The 25,180-nt window shown below is 38.0% G+C and overlaps 1 protein-coding gene across 1 annotated transcript; it reads right to left on the bottom strand.

The window, feature by feature from the left end:
• Positions 1–2,475: 2,475 nt before the first annotated feature.
• LOC104389167 (rap1 GTPase-GDP dissociation stimulator 1-like) lies at positions 2,476–23,911 on the bottom strand. Its single transcript, XM_009998125.1, has 14 exons — positions 23,893–23,911; positions 22,375–22,485; positions 21,394–21,516; positions 21,113–21,238; positions 19,176–19,304; positions 17,840–17,965; positions 17,071–17,214; positions 16,253–16,297; positions 13,157–13,291; positions 8,848–8,973; positions 5,988–6,127; positions 4,969–5,095; positions 3,823–3,951; positions 2,476–2,609 (listed from the first exon to the last, which is right to left on the bottom strand). The coding sequence occupies exons 1-14, from the start codon at positions 23,909–23,911 to the stop codon at positions 2,476–2,478; spliced, it is 1,614 nt and encodes a 537-aa protein (XP_009996427.1).
• Between the last annotated feature and the right edge of the window lie 1,269 nt (positions 23,912–25,180).

Below are 25,180 nucleotides of genomic sequence, written 5' to 3'. Positions count from 1 at the left end.
TGCCTTTTTGTTTCTACTAATAACCTGCACATGGACAACTTTCCTGTATGTGAAGAGGAGGATTGAATATAAGCACTGAAAAAAGCGCAGTGACCAAAGGAGCTTCTGTTGCCTCCTGAAAACCTGTATTATTTTCTTCTCCAGGGGTCTTTTATTTTGGTGACCTTCATACAGTGCCATGTGGATAGAATTGTACCTCCAGTCTGTTGAGATTGATGTGACAATTGTCTTATATGTGGAATTGCCTTATTTTTTGTCTCCCCATTTCATTCTTTCCTCTTCCTTCCCCCTACTGCTTGTAGGTTATCATGCAGCTTAAGCATTGTTTAGCCAGTGAAAGAGGAGGTTTTGTCTCTTCTTCTGAGATGTTTTTTCTGGGTGACTTTCAGTATATTTTTTTTTTTTTCTCAACCCTTAATTTGATATAAATAAAATGTAATGGTTTTTTACTTCTGGAGTCTGATTTAAGATTTGTCTGTTGATTTGTTTGAGCCAGTCACTAGGATTTCCCTTTTAAGGTTTAGACTGGCTACTGAGACTGCAATTTCTGCGCGACTACGGAAATGGTAAAGGTCTGATGGTGTTTGTGAGTATATTTTGCTGAAGCTAATTCTTGATTATTTTTTTCCAGTGTGAGCTGCTGAATAACAGTTAAGTTTGCCACTTTCCTCTCTGCTGTTAATGGAAAGCTGTGAGCGAGTGAAGAGCTGCAGAATGGTGTAGAGAAATTACTAAATCTCTGAACACCCAAAAAGCTAATTAAGACTGCTGTTTGAACTTTGGCTGCCATTATCCACAGTTACCACTGCTGTGACTTGTCCAGTCCATGGTTTGTCATGTCTGAGCGATGTTCCTGAAGCTATTTTTAAGAGTTAAGAAGGGAACTAACTTCTAGATTTGAAGATGAGGCTTGCAGGAATAGGTTTGTGTCTATTTCTTTGACCACTTCAACATCTCTTTAATGCAATAAAACCTGACTTTAGTTTTAATAACATCAGAGAAACATTTAACCAATAGATAATGGCTATATTAGAATAATGCAATTTCTGGAACTAGATACACTAGAAAATTAAGCCTGGATCATTTGTGAGAAAAGTGACTTAACTTGAATGTGGCTGTTTGGTGTGTATATACAGAATTTGTAATAAATTCTGATCTCTTCTACTAATGCCTGGTTTAGGCACAACCGCGGATCTTACTCTGAAGTCAAGATTGTCTGAAGCTCTGTCTCATTTAGACATTGGAAGTGTGTATGATGCTCATATCACTCTGCTTTAAACAAGAGGAAACTTCTTGTGATTCACCACCTCTTTTCATTTCTTTTACTCTGTGTTCAAAACCTGCTTGTGTGTTACTCACCAAGTGACTTGTTTGGGGTAGTTTTAGGAAATTCCCTTTCTCAAAGGTACTCTTAAAAGTGATATTTGGGTTAGAAGTATAGAAGACTAAAGAATGTTAACATGTTTTGCAGGTGGGAAAGCTTCTTGCAAGAACAGTTGCAATGTTTGTTTGCAGACATATGCCTGTTCTACTCTAGTTGTTTGAGAACAGGAGGCCTTGTTGACTTTTAAATATTTCCTGCTTTATAATAACTTTTAGATGTCAGTACTTCCTTGGGGTTTTTTTCCTCAATATTTTTTATTGCTGGCAAAAAAGTGATAGTTCCATAGCTCTTCAATATGTACCACTGCAGGATTTTGAATTTGTTTTCCTAAGTCTTTGCAATGTGACTCGGCAACCTACTTGCAACTGTTTCTACAGGTCCCATAAGGACAAATTGTGCAATAGATGCTGTTCTCAACCTTTTTTTATCAAGGGGCTATTTTTAAATAGGAAAGGTTTGTAGAAATGTTTGGAGACGTTTCATTTACTACAACCTATTATCTAACATTAACCCAGTTTCAATGAAATGCCAGCTGTCTCCAAATGTTCATACATGCCCACTTGTAATTTCTAACTAGCTTTAATTTATGTCTCGTCTAAGCACTGTGTGGATATTGACTGCAGTTTCCTGTAAACTTTCCTTCTTCTGAATCTCATTCCAGGTTACAATAGCTGCAACTCTGAGACCGTGACCTCAAGATACTTGGGAATATAGCTTGTAGTGCTAGCAGATAAAAACTTAGGGATGAGCTTTAAAATTGGAAATTAAAGGGGGAAATGGTTTAAAGGTACAGTTTTGTGGTGTTCTTGATCATTTTGGTTAGCAGCTGAGCTTGCAGGTCAATTCACAATGTGTAGAGGTTGAGTTCAAGCCAGTTAACCCTACAGCTACAGCTTTCATGTAATCTAAAACCCAGTTGTTTTAGGTTGCATGATATAAGCTTGAGACTTTTTCATAATTATTTGAAAGTCCTGGGCTTTAGTAGTATTTGTTATGCAGCAACATGACAAATGCAAGGTAGGGCTGCCAAAGCTGGTGTTTTATTGCGTTTGCCTCAGCAGCAGTGAAGGGTTGTGGTGAGGAGGGGAAGCTTAGTGGAGTGTCTCTCCTCTCAAAACCTGTAATGTTGTGACAGCTTCCTTGACCACATTTGCATTGCTGTGACTGCAGAGTTGTTCAAGGGTTTCTTTAATCTTGTCCTCTTCTATTTCTTGTCTCAGATCACCTGAATAAGAGAAGAAATGTTGACTTGTAGTGACATGCCATGGCATAATAGGTCCCAATAATTATTGAAAGATAAAAGTTTGGAGTATTTGCTGTTTAAAATGAGCTGCTTTTAAATACATTTTTCTTAGTAGATAACCCTTTCAGCCATTGGAAGCATTGAACATGTTAAGAGTTTTTTTCTTCTATTTGACTTCTAAGAACTGATTGAATAAAAGCATTTTGAAAATATAATACAGGACAGTTCCAGCATTTTTTTGCCTGTATGCTTTGTTAACCTTCCATATTGGTAAGATTCAACTCTTAGTGTTGCAGCTCTCCTCTGAAGTGCTAAATATATACACCTCTGGAAAAAAGTCTTATAGATAACATCTATTGTGTCAATATTCTGTAGTAGCACTGAAGGGTGCAAATGTTTATCCCTATTCTTATGTATCTGTGTAACTTTAGGAAAAGAAACAGTATACTGCAACTTCCAGCTTCTCTGTGAATACAGGGTGGCTCCAGGATTTAAAAGGCAGCCAGCTCCTCCAGGCGGTTCAGTGTCTGAGCACAATCATTATTTTCCATTTACATTACTTATGTATTAAGGAAGGAGAAACTGGCATGAGATCTTTGGACTCCTGTTTTCAATATAGTTTTTCTCTGTGCCACACATCCAGCAGGAGTCAGATCTTGCTTGAAGCATTTTAAGTCTTCCCTAATCATAGAGTGAGAAAAAGTGAAATCATACCCTTCATACATTCCACTAAAAATTGCTGTGCAAAGGCAGCATTGCTTAAATTGCTGTTTTATCCCAGCTTCTGGCTTACTTATGGCATAGGCTGAAGGTATACCTGCCTGTGCGAGATGATACAGACTGTTTCTTTGAACAGAAAAATGCTGTGGAAAATACACGACCTGAGACTGACAAATGTTTGTCAGAGATACCTTTATTCCAAGGCTCTAGTTTTGCTATTTTAAGACTTGATTATGCCACTGAATCTGGAATAAAGCCTTTATTTTTTTTTTATTCAACTGGTGATTTAATCGACATTTCTTAAAGAAGCTACTTGACTGGGATTTTTGGTGATCAATAAAGAATGAACCTCTTTAATATCCTTTGCTGCTCACTGACTGCAACATCACAAGCAGCATGCTTCAGTAACAGTAAACAATTGTTTTTTTCATCCAATATTCATCCTTTTATCACAGACAACTTAAAATGAAGTTACCTGAATTAAGAAGACTGCACAGAAGACCCAATGAATTATATTTCACCTCAGGACTTGTATTATCATCTTGTAGAAGTTTGTGTAAGCTTTGAACCAGCTGTGATTCCTTAAAAGATTCCTCAAGGGTTTCTGAAAAATAAATACCTGAGATGTTACCTAAAAAGAAGCTAGAAAGTGAACATGTGTGCTTTTTAAAAATAAAGTTCCTGACTGGCTCATTTCAAATTTGCTCTACAGGGACGTCTTGGGCATCTGTTTTCTGTACTGGAGAATTTTTGTATTATTTTCTGAACAGTGTTTCTTCACTGGCCTTATTCTGGAAGACAGAACCTTTGTACTATAGATTGTTTAAAATGACCTCATAATAGGTCAAAACATGCAATGATCAGTGCTGGAAATGTTGATACACACTGAGTTTGAGAGCCTGAGTGGTGGACCAAGTAGTAAAATGGGATCTTCAATTTCTTGCTTATTGGTATAGGAAATCCCAATTTTCTTTTCAGTTTCTTTTGATGTATGTAGATGTCTGGTGACTGTTTTTATTACAACAAATGGAGACCTATTTTCAAATGTTATCAGTCATACAGGAAAAATCAGAAAAAGATTATATTTGAAGATGAACTCAGTGAAAGTAGTAAGAGCCTTTATGGTTTTCACACTTGTTCATTTGCAGTTTCTCCAAGGCTCTTTTGTCAGTGCTCCTGCTTTCTTCTCTTTTACATTGAAATATCTGCCTTTGAAGATTATTTCCTTCATACATAGTCTTTATTGACAATTCAAGTCCATAATTTGTCCCTAATTTTGTCTTAATTTGAACTTTATCATCTTTTTCAGTAGTCATCACCTTTACTTTCCTTCTGGTTTGCTTTTTTTAAAATGTTTTTGAATGTAGGTTTCTAACATTCTAATGTGCTACTCAGCAGATTGTACCTGTCCACACAGCCTGATCCCTGGACTCTATGCTAAACAAAAAAATCTTCAGGCAATTTCTGAAGCTTACTGCCTTCTTTATCTGGATGACTGAACTCCTTGATTAAAATCTAGACAAAAAACATGGGGGGTTTTACGTGTTATATAGAATTAACAGCATGGCAGTGTTTCTTTATTTAGATAGTGTACAGGTAGATGTTTTTAGGAGAAAATTACCTAAATCAATTGCAGATGCTATTGTCAGGGCATTCAGAGCCTCATTCTGTGTGGCATCATGTTTGCTTGTTGTCATAGAAACCAAATGCTTCACTCCTTGTGCCTCCTGGATGGCTTTGACCACTTCCTGTTAAAGCAAAGGTAAAATATCACAGATGAAAATCTGACATAAGAATAAAGAGAGAAATGAGATTGCGTTCTTCAGTCTCTGAATAGATAGAAATTATTTGCCTGCAGCAATGCAAACTGATGATACTTAAAGAACAGAGGAAACGTATTTTGACACTGATTATACATGTCTACTTAGTGCTGGTCTAATTTACTTGGAATGTCAGTACTTACCATAAGGTATATGCATGTATGTAAGATAAAAATAGATATGTTTTGTCTCAAGAATTTTATTTTGACCTTATTCCAATTTTTCATTTCAAGCCTTCAAATTAACAAAGGTCAGTATTACTGTAGTGAATCCTGTGCAGATATTGTCTACATTTTTAATCACTACATCAAAGTAAAGCATCATGGGGATCCATGTGTATAATAGCATGATGTACAAGGAACAGAAGCCTGTCCTAATATGTCAGCAGATACCTATCATGCCAGATTCATCCATCACTAAGTAGATAACTGGGCTTTCTGCAGCTTCTTGAGGACTGACATTGTGGTCAGGTCTGGGTTATCTTTGCTATTTTAATTTGACATTTGAAACTAGTATTTATGGATATAGAAAAGATTTATCTACTTACCATTTGTTAGGCCTTACTCAAGTAGGGTAAAAGTTGACAAGTGACAGTAGGTAACCCTGTTACTTGTTTCTGTGCACTGTCTGTGGCTGTGCAAAGCACTGCGTTCCTGCTCATCTCTCCCTTACTAGTATTGAGACAGACTAGAGGGTTTTTCATGTTTTAACAATAAACCTGTATATGCTGTTCAACACTTAACCCATACCTATATTGTCAAGCTTTAAAAACATGTGAGAAGGATCAAGCAGAAATCTGTCAGAGCCATAGCTCTCCTACTTGGGATTTGTTGTGGCGCAGGATAGATGCCAGCAGCCGGTTTGCTTCTCCATGGACACCAGTGTGGTCGTTGGCGTTGCACCACTGCACCAGGCTGGTCAGCAGTATGGGGTCTTGGCCCAGGATTTCAGCAGCATCAGCTGAAGGGAAAAGTGTCAGTTAGAGTCACTCAAAATCAGACTCTTCAGTCTTTCTGCCACAGAAATGTGAGTGTAGAAGTAGTCAAGACCTCAGTATCCTTTAAGAGCTGTAATGAAAGTATTTGGCTTATAAGGGATCTTGGAAATTTTTACCTAATCAAGTTCTGATAGACCTATTCTTTTTAAGAGGCTTCTGAAGCAGGGTTTAAAATGAACAGCTTCATATCTTTGAAAACAAATACTCTGTTGCTATACTGAATTCTTCATGAGGACTGTCTCTCTCCCATTTGGTTACTTGCACTTGCTCTTTGATTCCTACACAAGTGTAATCATGGGTTCTTCAGAGGCTGTTCTTGCTGTTTCAGCAGTCGGTAATGGTGATAATTACTGTAGGTGGCATGTGGGAAGCCAGGTCTCAGTACATAATTACACCATGACTGTAATTGCATGTCTCAAGTCTTTAGAGTATGTGTTGAACTGTGTAATAGGCATTATCAAAACTTCACAGTCTGGAGGAGCCTTTTAATTTTCCTTTCCCTATGTTTCAGGAACCCTATCTCAAATCTTGCTAGAAGTATTAATCTGTGTGATTGGGAATTGGAACCATCATAGGAATAATACATTCCCTAACAAAGGGCTATAAAGGGTCTGTGAGTCCATTGAAATAGTTTCAAGCCTGAAAGAAAGGTAGCCAGGGAGATCTTTGTAAGGAAATTCAGAAAGGGAAAATGTGGGAAAAAGTCCGCAGGGTTTTAAGGTACTGAGAAGTTTGTGTCTTGGAGCTTTGGTGAAATACAGGCTTAGGGAAGAACCAGCGTTAAGAACTGGAACAGAGGATATAGGTTTGTCTGACGGCGTCAGTTCGTTCTTTCTTCTTTACCTATCCCTTTCTGTCTGTGTTGTATTTGTTTTGAAGTATTCTGGAAAGGGTCAAATAGAGCGTGGACCAGAAGTTCAGTGTCAGTAAATTACATTATTATTTTGCAGAAACTCTAGGTTGACCTGTACTCTGTATTTTTAGACAGGGAGGTGAGGAATGACAGGCACTTCCTTTTTCTATTTTTTTTTCCTAATTTGTTCAGGGTGATTTATTGTGGAGTTTTTAGTAGATGTGTATTTCTAAGAGATCTAGGCAGGGTTAATTAAAGGCAATGTTAGCTCATGAGTTGACAAAATTGAAAGCAATTAAAGGTGGGAGAATTGTGTGCTCATAGGCAGGGATGAGTAAACACTGAATAATCTTCTACATATTTTTTTTCTGCTTTACACTTTGATAGCTGTCTTGCTTCAGAAGTTGTGCCAAATTCTAACTTAACATAGTTCTAGTAAATAGTATTAAGTAAACAAAAAAGATAATCTGGTGTTTAATAATTTAGATCTGTGTTATTCTGATGTCTCAATTTTAAAAGCTAAAAGGTCTCCTGTCACAATTCAGGTATAACTTCAGAGAAATGAACTTAGAATCATAGAATCCTAGGGGTTGGAAGGGACCTCGAAAGTTCATCTAGTCCAACCCCCCCCTGCCAGAGCAGGGTCACCTAGAGTACATCACACAGGAACGCATCCAGGTGGGTTTTGAATGTCTCCAGAGAAGGAGACTCCACAACCTCCCTGGGCAGCCTGTTCCAGTGCTCTGTCACTCTCACAGTAAAAAAATTTTTTTTCGGATATTCACCTTGAACCTCCTATGCTCCAATTTGCACCCATTACCCCTCATCCTATCACTGGTCATCACTGAAAAAAGCTAAGGACTTCCTTCAACAACTGAGAAGAAGAAGCTAGGCTTCTGTGTGTCTTGTCATTTCCATTTCCTGTTGTGGCAAAGTATAAGTTAAACCAGCCTTTGACTGGACTGGAATCAGTACGAGTTAATAGATCTGAATTTTATATCATGCACATTCATTTGGAAAAGCATGCAAGTAACTGCCATATCAAAGTGTTGTCTGCAGTGGTGTAAATGAGTGCAGCATGGAATGTAGGAGAGTGAAAGTTTTTTCCCCTTCTAACTAATGTATTTGTCATTATAATTGTTCTGTACTGGTTGTCAGTACCCATTCAAAATCTCCATAACTTTTCTGATTTTGTTTTTGGCTTATTTCTTGTTATTCCTGTACCTCATGGAGGTCTTTACTGAGTAGTGTTCTTAAGCAGCTGCTCTGGTGATACAAAAGAATTAAAACATTTTTACCATTAAAAAATCCCAAATCCTGTATTTCAGCATGCAAGGTGAATTTAACATTTGCACCACAGCAGCAAGATAAACCTGGCAATGTTTATGGAGGCTGAGTGACTAGTAGAAACTAATTTCTCCTGCCTCTCTCCACCCCAGCTCTCTTGGGTCCATTTATATTCACCAGTTTTTCTATTGATTTACTTTCCTATGATGTGGCACTGTAAATCCTTAGGCTTAGTCTTTTCCATCACATTTGTGCCTTGTTGGTGTATCTCAGTTGGAAAATATCTTCCTTTTAGGCCTTTGGTATTTCTGAGTGACTACTGCTGATTCTTTCATTTGATTTGTTTCTCATCTACCTCGGAGGCTGACTAGGTCACTATGGAAGGCATGCACCCTCTGGCAATCTCTGTTGGAATTTATCCAGATTGGATGGAATTAGGTTAGCAGGACGCTTAGCCTGTAGTCTCATTGCACATCCGTTGTCCTGCAGAGGTAGGGGAGGAGGAGTGTATAGTTACATCAGTAAACAGTAGCAGTTACCTACCTTGGCCATCTGCTAACATCCGTAATGTTTCCAGAAGTTTAAACTGCACAGGAGGCACCTCTGACCTTAGAAGGGTCTGGATCCGTTCTGCCACGCCTTCCTCCAGTGTTTGAACCTTGTTAACAACTACCAAAAAAAAAAAGGGTGATGATGTGAAGCTCACTAACTACACAAGCATGTGAAAATACAGTAGGACATAACTGTTGTTATGAGTGTTACAGTCCATTACGGTCTTAGCAAAAGGTCCAACTTGTTAAAGCACTCAGCAATTTCAGCCTAACTTCAGGCTTCTTTTTTTAGCTAACAGCTGTTACGACATTTTTATTACTTTTTCTCTCAGTCTTGCTGGGAATGAAGCATGTAAGAGGATCAAAGCAGCATTGTTGTTTTTCTTCCTTTTTATAGTTGTAATAGATTATCCATCCACTCACCCACTCACATCAACAAGCTTTTCCTATACTTGCTCATCTTAACTGAACTAGGTGGCAGAAATTATTTACATAGACATATTTCTTGAGAATGAATTTTCTGTTTGTATTTTGAGCTCTCTGATGCCCTGTTCTTGTGTCTGCTCCAGTTATTAGTTCAGTAATCCCTGGTAATAATCAGAAGCTTGTCTGTAAAGAGTCTTAAATGCTGCTTAACTGAGCCACCAAAAGCTGCTTCCTCTAGTGGAATTTTCTTTCTGTCTTCTGCATGGCTTTTTTTGGAGGGGGGGAAATTACAGGGCAGTGAAATTAAGGAGATAACTGTTCTTAACTTCCTGCTCCTGTTGGACAGACAAAGAAGTAGACACTGTTAACTAATAGTTAACAGTTAATGTCTTTGTTTTTCAGTGACACAGACTGAATCCACTCACTAGAGCATAATGACACTGATTTTTTCATAAAAACACCTGTTCTTTCTTAAGATCAGTGCCTGAATTGCTTGAAGACATCCCCACTGTCCATTTGCAAGTATTGGCCTATAATTAATATTAATTTTATTATTTATTGGATTTGCACTCAGTTGTTTTCTTCACCTGCCTTCAAGTAGCAGACCATGTATTGCTGAAAGTTACAGAGTTTGTGTATTTCTGGAAGTGCATTATTGTGAGGGAATGTTTTACAGCTTTCTTATTCTGATTTTTTTTTAATTTATCAGGAATAGCACAGTGTAGGAATAGCATGTTAAGTGCTATGCATTGGCAACACACTTGGAAAGATCTAAAATGCTTTCCAGTAGACTTGAGCTGAGTATATAACCAAAACAGACTCAATATCTTTTAATGTAATGGTACATTGATATTTTATAATTCATAGTTGAACCTTTTAAAGTACAACTGTGAAGAACATAAAGATCTACTATTACTGTTACTTTTAGATCCTCTGATCTTTTCAAGATCAGCTGTATTCATGGCTTTGTTAAGGAATTCCTAAGGAGTGCCTGGGCTTGGCATTGCAAAAAGCAGGTCTGGCTATTTGGTGAGGAATGGGGTTAGTTGTGAGTTAGATAGTGATCATTTCTGCTTGTTGTTAAGGGAAATTAATAATAAATGCTATTTTAACAATGAGATGAACTGGTTACTTGGCTTGTAATAATGAATCCTATTGTACATATTGCAGGAGTGAAGTCAATGAGAATTAAGCATTGGACACCCCCAGGCTTGTAGAAAACTATCACCTTTTCATGCTGATGAAGATAGTTACATTTTGCCTGCTAGATTACTCTTCTAGTTTCAGTTGGATGATTTTCTATGATTTTTTATGATTGTATGATAATTTTCCAATAGCTCTGTGTTAGGCTGTATCTTGATCAAAATACTACACACTCTTGGCACAAAAAAGTAATTTGCACAGGCTCCCAACTGCTGATATGAGTGGTGGTAAAAAATGTCTTTATAGAGAAATAAAATAGAAGCAGCAAGGGGCGTAAGGTGTGAAATCCCTCTGTTAAAATACTGAATAGGCAAACATGGCTGGCTATAATGATCCAGAGAGTGATAATGCTACAAGTTAAGCTAAATAAATTACTTGAGAATGGAACAAAAATAAGTTGAAAGAAACAGGTGAAGTTCTGGAGAGGGCTATCTGTAAGAAGGTATGAGTGTATCAGTCTTTTAATGGAAGTAGTGGAGGCAAAGTAGCAACTGGTGTATTCTGGGATTTTCGCTTTTTCAAAGCAATGTTAGACCAGAAGTGTTGGCTAGCTTACATAACAAAATCAGCAGACAACTTCAATTCTTTTATTTCTAGAAAATAGAAAATAGTGTTGGTGTCATTCTCTAGAGCAGTAGATGTGGTTTATCTTGATTTCAGTAAAGCATTTGACACCGTCTCCCACAGCATCCTTGTAGATAAGTTGATCAAGTATGGGTTTGGTGATCAGGTAGTGAGGTGGATCAGGAACTGGTTGAAAGGAAGGAGTCAGAGAGTTGTAGTCAATGGGGCAGAATCTGGTTGGAGGTGTGTGACTAGTGGAGTCCCTCAGGGGTCGGTACTGGGACCGGTGGTGTTCAACATCATCAACGACCTGGATGAGGGTATGGAATGTACCCTCAGCAGGTTTGCTGATGACACAAAGCTGGGAGGAGTGGCTGACACACCAGAAGGCTGTGCTGCCATTCAGAGAGACTTAGATAGGTTGGAGAGTTGGGCGGGGAGAAACATGATGAAATTCAACAAGGGGAAGTGCAGAGTTTTACATTTGGGGAAGAACAACACCATGTCCCAGTACAGGTTGGGGGCTGAACTGCTGGAGAGTAGTGTAGGTGAAAGAGACCTGGGGGTCCTGGTAGACAGGAGGATGACCATGAGCCAGCAATGTGCCCTTGTGGCCAAGAAGGCCAATGGCATCCTGGGGTGCATTAGAAAGGGTGTGGTTAGTAGGTCAAGAGAGGTTCTCCTCCCCCTCTATTCTGCATTGGTGAGGCCACATCTGGAGTATTGTGTCCAGTTCTGGGCCCCTCAGTTCAAGAAGGACAGGGAACTGCTTGAAAGAGTCCAGCGCAGAGCTACGAAGATGATTAGGGGAGTGGAACATCTCCCTTATGAGGAAAGGCTGAGGGAGCTGGGTCTCTTTAGCTTGGAGAAAAGGAGACTGAGGGGTGACCTCATCAATGTTTACAAATATGTAAGGGGTGAGTGTCAGGGAGATGGAGTTAGGCTTTTCTCAGTGATGACCAGTGATAGGACAAGGGGTAGTGGGTGCAAATTGGAGCATAGGAGGTTCAAGGTGAATATCCGAAAAAAAATTTTTTTACTGTGAGAGTGACAGAGCACTGGAACAGGCTGCCCAGGGAGGTTGTGGAGTCTCCTTCACTGGAGACATTCAAAACCCATCTGAATGCGTTCCTGTGTGATTCTGGCAGGAGTGTTGGACTAGATGATCTTTCGAGGTCCCTTCCAACCCCTAGGATTTTATGATTCTTCTATGAAGTACTACATAGCAGTGTGAGGACTGTGTTGCAAGGTGCTATACTAAATCTAGCAGAGCATGTTTGGTCTGAATTGCACTTTAATATGGAAGCCTTAAGTTTGAAATGAGAAGCAGCATGAATTTCTGAAGTGTATTAAGAAAAGATGACAAGAGCAGAATTATAGAATCATTTGGGTCAGAAGGGACCTTTAAAGGTTGTCTAATCCAACTCCCCTGCAGTGGGCTGGGACATGTTCAACTACAGCAGGTTGCTCAGAACCGCATCCAACCATACATTGAGTGTTTCCAGGGATAGGGCATTTAGCACCTCTCTGGGAAACCTGGTCCAGTGTTACACCACCCTCACTGTAAAAAAAATATTCTTCCTTGTATCTAGTTGAAATCTACCCCCTTTTAGTTTAAAACCATTACCCCTTGTCCTGTCACAATGGGCCCTGCTAAAAAGTCTGTCCCCATCTTTTATACACCTCCTTTAAGTGTTGTAATTTTTAAGTATTTTACAAAGACCAAATTTGCAATGAGTATTGGCTTTATAGAAGAGTAGCAATTTTACAAAATCCCTGCTGGCTGTGATGTGATAGCTCTACCCCATACTCTGTTTTAAGCTGGAAACCCTGTTCTGCATTTTTGTTTTGAACTGCTGTAAGCTGTTAATATGAAACCATTTCAGCAGCTGGCAATGTGATCACACTTTATTGTGTTTAGACCCTTTAATAGATGAGTCCTGGTGACTTATTAAAAAATGTGTCTCTGAAGGGGGGAAAAAAGGTCAATTGTCCTTCAAGGTATAAGGGACTGGAATTGATGACTTGAGCAGAGCTGCACAGATCTTTGTTAAATGACCTGTTTTTACAAAAAATCAGTGTAAGTCAATGATCTTCAGACTCTGTACCTGGTATAGCAAGATTTCGAAGAGCACTGAGTGCAGCATGTTGAACGGACACATCCTCACTCTCCACGTGTTTCTGCAAAAGATCCAGAAGCTGATGTATGACTCCCAGCTGCACCATTCGGACACAGTTGCCATCTGAAGAGAAAGACAAGAGCAACCAGGTGAGAGAGAGAAGAAACACAGTAACAGATATGAATCATGCAAATTGAGAATTCAGGGAGTCATTGCTTTGACTGTTTTCATGTGTTGATAAGATTGAGCTTTTGCATTGTTTTTTTACCATCTTTAGAGATAAGTGGGCATCAGCCACCTGTGAACTGATGCTAAGACCTCCAGTAAACCTCCAGTAAACCTCCAGTAAAGGTTAGCTTGAGGGAGCTTTCTGTGGACAGTCACTGCCAAATCCAAAATCATGTGTTCTCTAATTAATTTCTGCTTCAGTACTGTTTTATTTTCCACTACATATGTGGTGGAATACTTTTGGTGTTTTCCCTGCAGGATAGCTTTAATACTCCAATGTTACTGTTTTACTGATTTAAGAGACTACTGTGAGAGCAGGGATCTTATCCACCAGTGGTGAGTCTGATTACTAGTTTTGTACTGTTGTTACTCCTTGTAGTAGATAAAATAATTTGTCATTAGCTAATCACTAAAAGAATGAAGCCTCGTTTTTTCTTACCTGTTTTGAGAAACCCACTAACTGAAATGAGAAGTCTTAATTGTGCTCTGCTCGTAAAAAATTTGGAAAATATGAGTTGACCTAGAGATTTCTGTTCTTTTTAATGCTGGTGAGATAGCAGATTTGTACACTCCGAAGAATCACTGCCTTTTTGCCCAGTACATGCTCTGCAGTATTCTCTCAGTGCATTCCTGTATATCTCTCTCTGAGAACTTGCTCTGCAGAGGTGACAGCCCTTTTGTTATCAAAAGCTCTTTAGCTCACCTTGACTGGAAATGAGAGTCTTCTCCTGAAGAGCAAAAGGAAGCCCTCCATAATATGGTCTGCATTGTTCTTGAAGGAAGTGTTTTGAAGATGCCATTTGGCAATTATTTTTCTGTATTTTATGCAGTTTATTATACTGGAAGATAAGTATATTCCTGACACCAGTCAAAATTTCTGTAATCTTTCCTGTTTCCACGTGAATGCCATTTGTTTAAATGTGGCAAAACAAAGTGAAATTTACATAGGAAGACCACATCTTCACCTGGGGTACTTGTGTGGAACTATACAGACTTCATGCAAATACACAATCTGGCCAAAAGTGGCTTTATGTGCTTCTTGTGGTACTAACTTCATTCTTAATATGCACAGACCTCTACTTTTTGTGTGTATAACACTTAAAAATGGCTCTCATAAGACCTTTGCTGATTTAAACGTCTTTTGAACCAATGCCTTCTTTTCCTTTAATCACTTAGCATTTCAGTTAGTAGCATATTTTTCTCCTGTAATGCAACGTATGTTAAATAAGAATTTGTCAAATGCTTATAAAATGTGAGTAGATATTTTCATGAGAGAATTGTGAGTCTATGCATTCTTCCGATATGAAAATCTTTTGATATCAAAAGTCATGTATACATTCTCTAAAGCTGATGCTTCTTGCTTGTGGTTTTTCAAGTGTTCTCTTGCCTGATCTTAATCTTTGTAGATCAGAGAACATGAGAAAAATTGCCCAGTCCTCTTTAGACATAGATTCTCTAGGAATATCTTTTGGTCTGGCTAAGTATTGCAAGGCAAAGCGCTTTGATCTGAATGTAGTCTAACCGTAATTAAACTTAATTTCTCTTTTTCCTGCACCTTTCAAACTAAAGAGTGGCAGAGCATTTTTTTTTCTCTTGTAGTAAAGTCAAATAGACAGAACCCATTAGTAATTGCATTGCTGTGATTGTCACAGAGCTCCAAATTTGTTCTCTCTCCTATGGATTTTTGCTTGGATAGCAGCAGAACCTTCAATTTAATGGCTCATAGATAAAGTTTGGTAGAAACTGCCACTTGCATAGCTGCAAAAGCTGTCTGTCATCTTTTCACTGCTTTAGAAGTCATTTGATGCTGAAATCAGTTTTCAGGGTTTTTTCTTCTTTAGATTAAAGGCTGTGCATATATCAGTAGTACATACTGGGGCCTGAAAGGGATTATTCACTTTTTCCACATGAAAACTCTAATGCGGTTATGGGGGAGGTGAAGGGAGAAGAGCAAGTGACAAAGCAAGCCATTCAGCTGCATAAATTGAAGATAGCCAGTTTAAAGGCACTAGGGGTATTTCTGTGGCCTTTGTAGAGCTGTGATTCATAATGGCTGATTCAGAGCAAGGTATGAGACAAGGAAGAAAGGGAGTTGTTCTGGTGTGAGCCAGGATGAAGCCAATTTTCCTTTTTTTTTTTTTTTTTCTTCAGTTAACTTTCTTTTAACTAGCACCAGTGTGTTCTAACTAAGGCTGATAAGAATGGAATGTTTTTGTAACTGCTGGGGCTTCAAGGTTGCATCTTAATGCTGAAAGTTGAGCAATGTTGAAAAAGCTCCTTTTTGTTAATTAAGTTTGAACCCAGTACAGTAGGTATTGGTGAGAAAGGACAATATGGTGGAGTATCTTATGCAGGCTGATTCAGCACAGCATGCCTTTCAAAAGACTAAAGAGTCTCTCTGTTTCTCTCATAGTTTTAAGGCTTATTGCTTTCTATAATAGGAAAACATAAAAGATAAAATGGCTTATCTGGAGATTCCCGCTATCTCCATGTCTCACTTCCTAGAAGTGACTTAAAACCTAAATCAGCATTAAATATATGTTACTGTTTTATATTTGTCATAAAGCATTTCCAGAGTCTCCGCTCTAACAACATGTGATTGTGGGGGGGTGGGAGGGAAAGGAAATGTGAAAGCTTGCATACCTAACCAACCCATTTTTTACAATTCTGTCCCTCAAACTACTTCAATATCATTAGCATCTGTAAGTTAAAGAATGCTAGTCTCCAGGCTGAAGAAAAACAAGAGTGTTCCTATTTCAGAGCCATGGAACAGTGAAATCTAATAGTGTTGCTTATGGCTCCACTCTCAAACCATGGCTTTCCATCTTTGAAGAGTGGGGAATAACCAACCTTAACCATCTTTTGTAAAATTAGCAGTAGCCATTGCTCCTGTTTCTGTAGCTGCATGTGTTAATAATTTAAGTCTTAAAAATTTTTGGTTGCATTGGAATTGGGGTTGGTGAGATGCAGTAGAGGTGTCCAGCTTTTGACTTTTATTCTTTAATCCATATTGCCCAAAATATAACATGACAGGGCCACCTAAACTAAGTTGCTGTTAGGTCTCTAGCCTTTTTGTGTTTCTCCTGAAATGAGATTAAATATTTAGTGAAAAATCTGGGTCAGCAATGTGTGTGGTCTGTTTCTATTAGATAGACACAGAATTTACCTTACAGAAGAGTTGTTACTTTTCATTTGTTAATCCAAATTCTCGAAGTATGTACACAGTTTTGTAATAGTGAGGAAACATGAGTAGTTCAATACCATGTGAACTGAATCTGATTATTAGCTTTAAGTTAAAACTGGCTTTTAGACTCAGCTTTGAAAGTAAAGTTACAAAATCTGGGTGTGAGTTGACAACCACTGGTACAGCTCCAATGGCCTGAAGTTCTACTTGCATTTGTGTTCTGTGCAGGAGCAGTCACAGTGGTATGTTAGATGACTTGAGGCAAGGAATGCATACACTTGAAGGGAAATGTGGCAGCGTGAGCGCCAGGCTGCTATCAAAAGTGAAAAAGTGTGGTTTTCCCAGAGTAATTCCCCTAAGGATTATGAAACAGGTTGTGAATGTGTCAGTGTTAAGGAAATGAAAGCAATAGTGGATAGCAACTCAGCTAAGGGGACTTCTTGATGTTGTGTCTTTATGTATCTGGATTGTCAGTATTGCCTTTTTTTACCTCCAACAAGCAGAGAGACAATGAGGTCTGACGCAGCCTTCACAATGCATGTGTCTTCAGCTTGTGATCTGCCCTGCAACCTCAGCAGGATCTCAGACAGCACTTCTTGCACGCCTGCCTCCACCAACTGCACTTTCAGAGCATCTGTAGAGATCACAGTAAAAGCACACTAGAAGCTTCTTAGGTCTTTGTTGAAATGCCTCAAACTAGGAATCTAAATGCTTGAACTTTAGTCAGTCTTTTTTCAGATGCAGTCACATTTTTAGTTTTGTTTGAAACAGACGTTCTGATTCTAGCATAACACCTTGGCAGAATGAGCAAAGATTCTCCAGTGATCTTTGACATTTCTTGTATTATCAGTCATGAGTTTTCATGCCTTTAAATCAGGCATCTAGACATATTTAGTGATTCTAGTCAGTACTTGTTACACCACTGCTTACAGTAGATAACTTCTATTGTACTTGGTTGTAACTTTTTTATAAAAAATATTCTGTCTAGTCTGCTTCCCTCTTTCAAGCGCATCTTCTCCATAGTGTGTATCTGCTATCTCGTGGAGCCACCAAAATAGAGAGGAATGCTGTTCTCCCTCCTTTCTTTGTTGCCTCACCTATTAATCTTCAAAATCTTGTCCAGGCCAGGATTTTGTATGGTCTTGTGTTGTATTTCCACTGAAGGGTTTGCCATGGAGGAACCCATGGCAAACTGAAAGCTCGTGCTAAGTACCAATACACTGTCTCCCCTCATTCCCCCAAGCTGAAAGGAGCCTTACCGTTTTCTGCAAGTGCTTGCAGGACCTCAAAGACCATTTCTAACCTCTCATGGTTCTCTGCTCTTCTCAGTTGTTTCACCAGCTGTTCAGCAACCTTTGTCTTGCTGAGAGCTTCCTTGGCTGTATCTGTGTATATGATAAAGTCATGTGTTTTTTAATGTTTACTTGTCTGATTAAATGTTAAAAAGTATATCTCCCTGTAATCTAAAGTTGCTAGACACTACCTTGATTTTGCATGCTTTTTCTGTTTTTGTACATGCTTCTGTCCCATTGGACAGCACTGAGACAGCAAAACTCTTCTCTATGCCTTCTCCCCCCAGTGCTTCTTTCCTTAACACTATTTATGTAATTCCTGTAGCTATGACATGATAATAGCTGCCAAATTAATTCTGGCTTAATTCCGCTGACTCTTATAAATCCATCTGTAGTATGATTATTTAATTTTTCAAATTGGCACGGGCCAGTTTGCCTTGGTAGTGTATTTTCTGCCTTGATTGGTTGGCTCTAGTCTTGCTGGGATCCCAGACATCTACAGAATACATGATAACAGAGATCAGATTTTTTTCAAAGCTTGCTGCTGTCTGACATAGAACACATTTGAAAGGAATATGGCATTAAGTAATACAAGAGATCTATAAAGGGCACATCTCACTAGGGGATGATGTAACAGGGTGATACCATGCCCCCTTCTCCATCTCTATCCCTAGATGCAAGAAGCAGTATATCAAATTATAGTCAGACAATATATAAATTGTGATAATATTTTTCTACTTGGTCATTTTCTGCTTACAACTTGTGTAAAGTAGGGCAGATGTATTTTAAATCAGTGGAGATGCCTTTGGTTTGAAGATTGTGTAAGTGAAAAGGGATGCTGCTTCACTAAGTTATATACACTTGGTTATTAAATAGAAATTAATTTTAAATAAATTAGTATTCAATGTACTATATCTGAAGTAGCTGACAGTCAGTTTACCACCTGAAGCTATGTCCTTTATATTTTTTTCTGGATCAAAAGCCGTCTATTAAATCTTAATTGTTTTAGTAGTGTACCAGCAATTGGTGGTACTCCAGGAAAGAGTAGTTACTTCTCCAGTACAGGTACTGTGGCTAGTCCCTGGTTAGGTATCAGTAGTGTTTAAAAAACAGAACCCAAAAGAAACTAAAACGAAAACAGTCATCCTCCTCAAATAACTCAGCAAAAACAAACTGCCACAAAAAAAACCCCCGAAACAACACCCCCCACAAGCCTATGGGTGTTCTACATGTACATGGAGAGACAGTGACGCTGAAATGTGAAGATGGTATCTTGCTCCAAGAGACAGAAATGTTTGCTTACCAAGGTCTGCAAGATTGCATAAAGCCAGCAGATCAACATGGACAAGTGGTTCGCTCTCTGCATAATCGGTTAGTATTCGGACTAGTGATGTGATTACTCCTACCTTAACCAGCTCTTCCTGAAGATCCCCTGGTAATAGTAAACATAGAAGTTAAAGGTGATTAAATAGGGACCAATTAAATAAGTAAAAAGTCCAACTGAGGTGCTTTGCAGCAGGATAATCTGGTGCTTTCTCACTGTTGGAATTTGTACAGCTCTTGTGCTGTGGGTTCAGGCTAATGTGTGCATGTGGGAAATGCAGGTTCAGGACAGATTTATACTAAGCCTCCTGCTTCTACTTTGACTCTTGGAATTAAGCCACTGTAAAAATACATTAGGGCAATTGTATGAGTGTTGCTACTACTAGTGCAGCTTCTCAGATGAGTTCTGATGGACTGCATCTCTTGCTATGTGTCTGAAAATTGAGTGAGGAACTGACAGATGGCTTATTTCTCTCAGAAAATGAGAATCTCAACTTTATTATCCTAAGGCTTCTTTTGTTCTGAAGGGCGGGGAGAAGGAAGGGACAGGAAACCCAAGATAAAGCACAGTCTAACAATAGCTCTGCTTTCAGGGATCAACAGTGTTGAATCATATAGCAAATGTCCTGCATGTAGCATGTACTTGCCTTTTGCTTATTAGAATAATGATTCTTTCTTGTTTTTTTAAAAAATAATAATTTGTAAAACAAGATACTTCACCAACACCTGGGTTTATTACAAAGATACCACTGACAGGCAGACTGCTTTAAAATTGATCTAGAGGAATCATCCTCTTTTAGTTTTTTGAATGTTAGTTGCTCAGCATGTGAGGAGTCCTGGAGTGCTTCAATTCAAGGTATCTTTGGCATTTTTATAGATCTGGTAAAGTTTTCAAACAGGTGTAAATTCATGTAATTTAAGGGAGGTCAACAAAGAAGAGTAAATAAATGTTGGTTTGGTCCTGGTTTGAGGATACTAACTGCAGTTGTCTCCATCCACATGCACAATTGCTGAGGGAAGCACTGAAAACTTTTCTTTGTTTTTTGTAGCTTGTCTTGTAATGATTGAAAACTTAAAATTATTTTGAGAATATGAAGAACTCCAATACAAAGCTGGACAGTGATGGTTGCTTAACGGTACAATGGCACTGCTTTTGCAGCAGTCTTACTGAGAGTTAGGCTGCAGCTTGGATGACTGCATGTATGACAGACACCTGAAAGTATCATTCATAATTGTAATCCAACCAGAGAATCATCAAAGTTATTTTTTTTCTATTATGTATTTATTGCTCTCTTAGTAATAAAAATAGTAGGGCATGTATCATATAGTCAGAGTCACCTTGTCAAATCTGTGCTAAACCTGTTCTGACAGAAGTGAAACAGACTTGCAGTAATGCTGGTGTACCAGCAGGTAAGCGACTGTACTGGCTTTATGGAAAAATTTGGAGCACAAACATTTATATGCAAGGAATGGTCCTCAGAGAAGTCCATTCCTTGCACAGTTATTTATATATCTCAGTGCTTTTCAGAGTATGAGTTTTCTGGCACGCTTTTTGAACAAGCGCATGCTTTATAGGTGGTGTTACTACTTTGAAAGAAGATAAAGCTATTCAAGATTTGAGCCTAAGGCAGTTCTGCAAAATTTATTAAGATATATATGAGGATGTGCTACTCTCTTGCAGAGCAGTTCTGACAAAGATGTGTCACCTTGAAGTAAAAAATGTAGGGGGAAACCCAGAGTTTAGGAGGTGTTTGGGATGCATTCAGATTGGTGTCTGTGAGCTCTGTGAATTGTGTATCTAACTGGAGGATGTTCTTGGGTCTCATAAGAAAATTATAATGAGTTACAGGTTACAGTGCCTTATAAGAGCATGCCTTACATCCTGGGAAAATAGGATTCTCTCAAGTTAATACTTACGATTGTCATAACAGATGCGTCCAATAGCTCTCCCAGCATGAAGCAGCATTTCTTGATCTGTGCTCTCCAGCAAAGGTATCAAAATTGGAACCAAATCTGCTTCAATACATGGTTTCTTCATTTCCTCTGTGCAGGTAAAAGAGTGGTTTGGGTTTTTTTCCATGTTGAAATAATACAATTGCAAGACCAATAGCCAATAGTTACAGAACAAAACTCCAGAGTTGAAACACACAGCTAATGTGCCATAATATGCCTTGTAGAAACACTTTAGTGCAACATACCATTCTTGACTATCTCTGAAAGCACTTGGGCTGCTTTTAATGCACATCGTGGATTGCCCTTGAGGATTTTTGCCAAAGTTAGCAAGATTCCACTTTCTCTGAGTAGGCTGAAGGATTTCTGCTCTGTAATGATAAGAGTGTTAACAGTTACAATAGCTTTGCAGCTGCTTTATTTACATGTTGCCTTGTTTCCTAGAGTTCTGAGTGTATATTTGTGAGATTCAAGCTTTTGATTTAACAAGGTACTTAAAGGCTTTATCAGTCTAAATATATGGGAACAGTCATCTACTTGAATTGCAGCCCATGTAGTTCCAGCTGATTATTGTGCTTCATGTTGAATGGCAAAGCAAAGAGGAAAGCAGTTTCATCTTCTCTGACTAAAAATGATGCTTGGATAAGGCATGGGAAGTCAGGGATGAAGATTTCATTCCTGAGGTATGGCCTAGTAATTAGTTTTGTCAGTAGGCACAGTGTTATTTATCAGACTAGCACTTAGAACAGCCAATTCCTTTTGCTGTTTTTTTTTTTTTATAAAAAATGTCCAGTTGTCCTTAAAGTAGTAAATCCCCATCAACCAGGAAACCAGAAGATTCAAATAAATGCAGGTTTGTCATTTCAGGAGAATCTTCAGAGACCTTAAAGACTTTCCTAAAAGGAAACTAGGAACTACTTTTTAAATTCCTGACCTGATAGTGTCGCCCCAGTTTAATCCTAGAAATTTGCAGTAAAAAAAAATAAAAAAATAAATAAATTTGGAATTTCTCTGCAGCTTCAGGTGTTTGAGTGACCTGTAGCTTTATCTGGTCACAGATAGATTTTCAAGTATACAAAGAGAAAGGGAAACAAAAAAGCGGGTTGAGGATAGTGATAGTTCCAGGAGCAATCAGTTCTTGTAAAATATTATCACAACAGACCAAAGCCTCCAGTGAATGCTTTCAGATTGTGCACATGGTTGAACAGTCATCCAGAGTGATACTTAGCTATCTTGGGTGAGAGCCAGAAGAATCCCATTCAGACTTTCAAGGATCTGATCTTCAGCTTCTGTGTCATCTCTGCAGAGCCCAAGGTACTCCAGGTGCTTACTCAGGGTTTCTGAACAGAAAGGGATAGAAAGCTGTGGTGAGCCAGTGAAAATGGCTGACCATAAGATCATCTATGGAAGGGTCCAGGTGTAAATATGCTTATTAAATAATTTATTTAATCCAAGAGCATGATGGCAAAGCCTTGACCCACTCCTCAGACAGCACATAGCTCTTGTGCAGGCATGAATATGCAGAGATAAAATCTATCTGGAAAAATAAAATAACATATAACTGGTAGAGTTTGAGGCAGGGAGGAGGGAGGAATAATTAGAGAATCCAAATCAAGCCTGTCACTTCTAAATACCTGTTTATCATCAAGACAGCATTTGCAGTAGCATGTACTGAATGAATACAAGAATGAAACAGATAGGTTAACAGAATTACCTCTTAGTTTCTGGCAACCTTGGCCTTTAGGAGCACACCTAATATTTATATGAATGTATTGGATACATTTGGATGGACTTCTATTTCATAGATTTGTTCAATTATCTATTTAACGTAATTCATACTTTTTGTCTTCACAGGACACTGATGTTAAGTTCCATAGTTTCCCAGTTATAAGAGGAAGATGCTTACCTTTCTTTTAAAGTATCTGCTGAAGAGCTCAAAGCTAATGGTCTTTGAATTTCTGTACTAAAAGAAATGAATGATTCTTCACTATCTGTCTTTTCCACGCTTGTTACGATTAGATGGATTTTTATTATATCATTCCTTTGTAATTCTTCTGCCAATTCACTTACTATTTCCTCTACAGAATTGTTGATAAATTGCTTCAATCTCTTTCCAGTTCACTTTTATTCTTTATATTTTTAGGTGAGGAGCTAGAATTTGAAAGTGTTTTCAAGGCATAGGTAGGCTGGGATTAAATTAGTGATTGACTCTTATTAGTCCTTTGGCTATTTGAGAATGTGTATGCAGGTATTTAGAATTATTTGATCTCTTCTGGGCAGGAGGAGTTAATTTAGACCCCACCATTGTTCGCAATTAGGCTGTCTTTTCCCCACATACGTTGTTCTGCATTTACAGATATTGAAACTGATCCTCTTACTTTATCCCAAGTTGTACAGGATTATAAGTTTTTTCTGCAACTTTCTGCAGTTAGTTTTAGTTTTGAGTACTCCAAATAATAAACGCTTACCATTCTGCCAGTTCTAGATTGTTTATGAATGTGTTTTATTGAATGACACTGGTTCCAGCAAAAGTAACCTTTAATAATTACCACTCTGTTGTGCAAGCAGTCTTTATTCTGCCCTTCAGACTTCTTGAAATAACATTCTGTCATGTCCCAAGATAGCTTAGATGATAAAACTTATTGAAAGGTTTGTAGAAATCAAAAAGCGTTGTTAGCAGTATTTCCTGAATTCAGCTTCTTGCCAACTCCTGAAGTATTTTTAAAGAATGAGAGGTTGAGCATTACTTGTCTCCACAGAAGTCATGTAGACTCTTTCCTTTTTATCACATGTTTAGTAATTCTGTGCTTTACTGTAATCATACCATTTATCTATGAAGAGATCAGATTCCTGCACTTAAATTTCCTGTATTCCTTGCAACTGTTTTGGTAACCTCATGTCTCTCTCCCTGATTTCCACCCTATTAATCCCATAGTTTATTTAAATAGGCATTCTGCATGTCGTAGTTCATTATTTGATGATTCAATTTTTAATTTCTTATAAACTCTGGGGAATAACATCCAGTACTAACAATAGGTTGCCATTTATTTTATTAATTGGTTCTAAATCAATCTGCTTCCCTTTCAATGTGAAGGTTCTTCCATCTACTTCCTGAAAATGAAAAGACCTAAAGTTGTTGAAATGAATGTAAGAAATAATGCTGAAAAACTGATGACTCAAGTAGTTAACTTACAGCAGAATATAATGTAAGATGTTACCAAAACTGTAGTGAAATTTTCTAATTCACAAACTTATTTCATTGAAAAAGATGAGTCATGAGTCTTTGCCTGGAAATTCTTCAGCTGAGGGTGAATTCATGTGTCCATTAGTTAATGTGAGATTTTTAATGCACATAGGCATTACTACAGAAAAAAGAGAAGTGTATTGAGCTGTTTTGAAAGGATAAATTAAAGGGAGGGGAAGTAGAACATAATAAAAGACTGTTACAAGCCTCTGAGAAGAAAAATTCTTTATCTTAAAACATTAAAATCAGTTATTTATGAACAACAATGGTTTTGGTTTTATGCTTTAACAAGATGCCAACTTTAGAAAAATGACTGGATTCATCAGGTTAAAAATCTATATAGGAAATTTTATTTTTTATTTTAAGAGACTGAAGCTGTATGTACTGATGTGTCTTGGGAAGGCTTTGTACTTGGAAGTTACTGTTTGGCATTCTGTGACCTCTTCAAAATTGTGTGCTAAGGGCAACACAGGCATAAAATTGATAAAAGATGGATACTTTTTAAGAATGGCTTTGGGTTTTTATTGATGAAAACAGTCTGAAAACTCCTGGGATAAATAGATTTACAACAAGGATGATTTTCTTTGACCTGTTTAAAAAAATTAACATGAATCACTGGTTTCCATTTCAGTCCAGTCCTCCTGCCACAATTCACTGAATACATGATTTTGTATGAATTAAGTAAATGTAGAATGCAGTTTTCTTAGAAAAAAAAATAAAAATCTGAGCAACCTGCCAGTTGAATGAGCTTTGGTATTTGATCTTAAAACTTTGATATCAAAACTAGTTTG

This window comes from Chaetura pelagica, unplaced genomic scaffold, assembly GCF_000747805.2.
Source record: "Chaetura pelagica isolate M959 unplaced genomic scaffold, ChaPel_1.0 scaffold205, whole genome shotgun sequence".
Taxonomy (NCBI): Eukaryota; Metazoa; Chordata; class Aves; order Apodiformes; family Apodidae; genus Chaetura; species Chaetura pelagica.
Note: the sequence above shows the minus strand (reverse complement) of the source record. Positions and strands in the feature narration are given on the sequence as shown.

Bases quoted from the DNA above. Each gene is read 5' to 3' on its own strand.
- LOC104389167 (XM_009998125.1), bottom strand. The intron at 6,128-8,847 runs GTAGGTAACTGC...TTTTCCCTTCAG, and splicing joins GATGTTAGCAGATGGCCAAG to CTGATGCTGCTGAAATCCTG. The intron at 5,096-5,987 runs GTAGGAGAGCTA...TTGCTTTAACAG, and splicing joins TGCGCCACAACAAATCCCAA to GAAGTGGTCAAAGCCATCCA.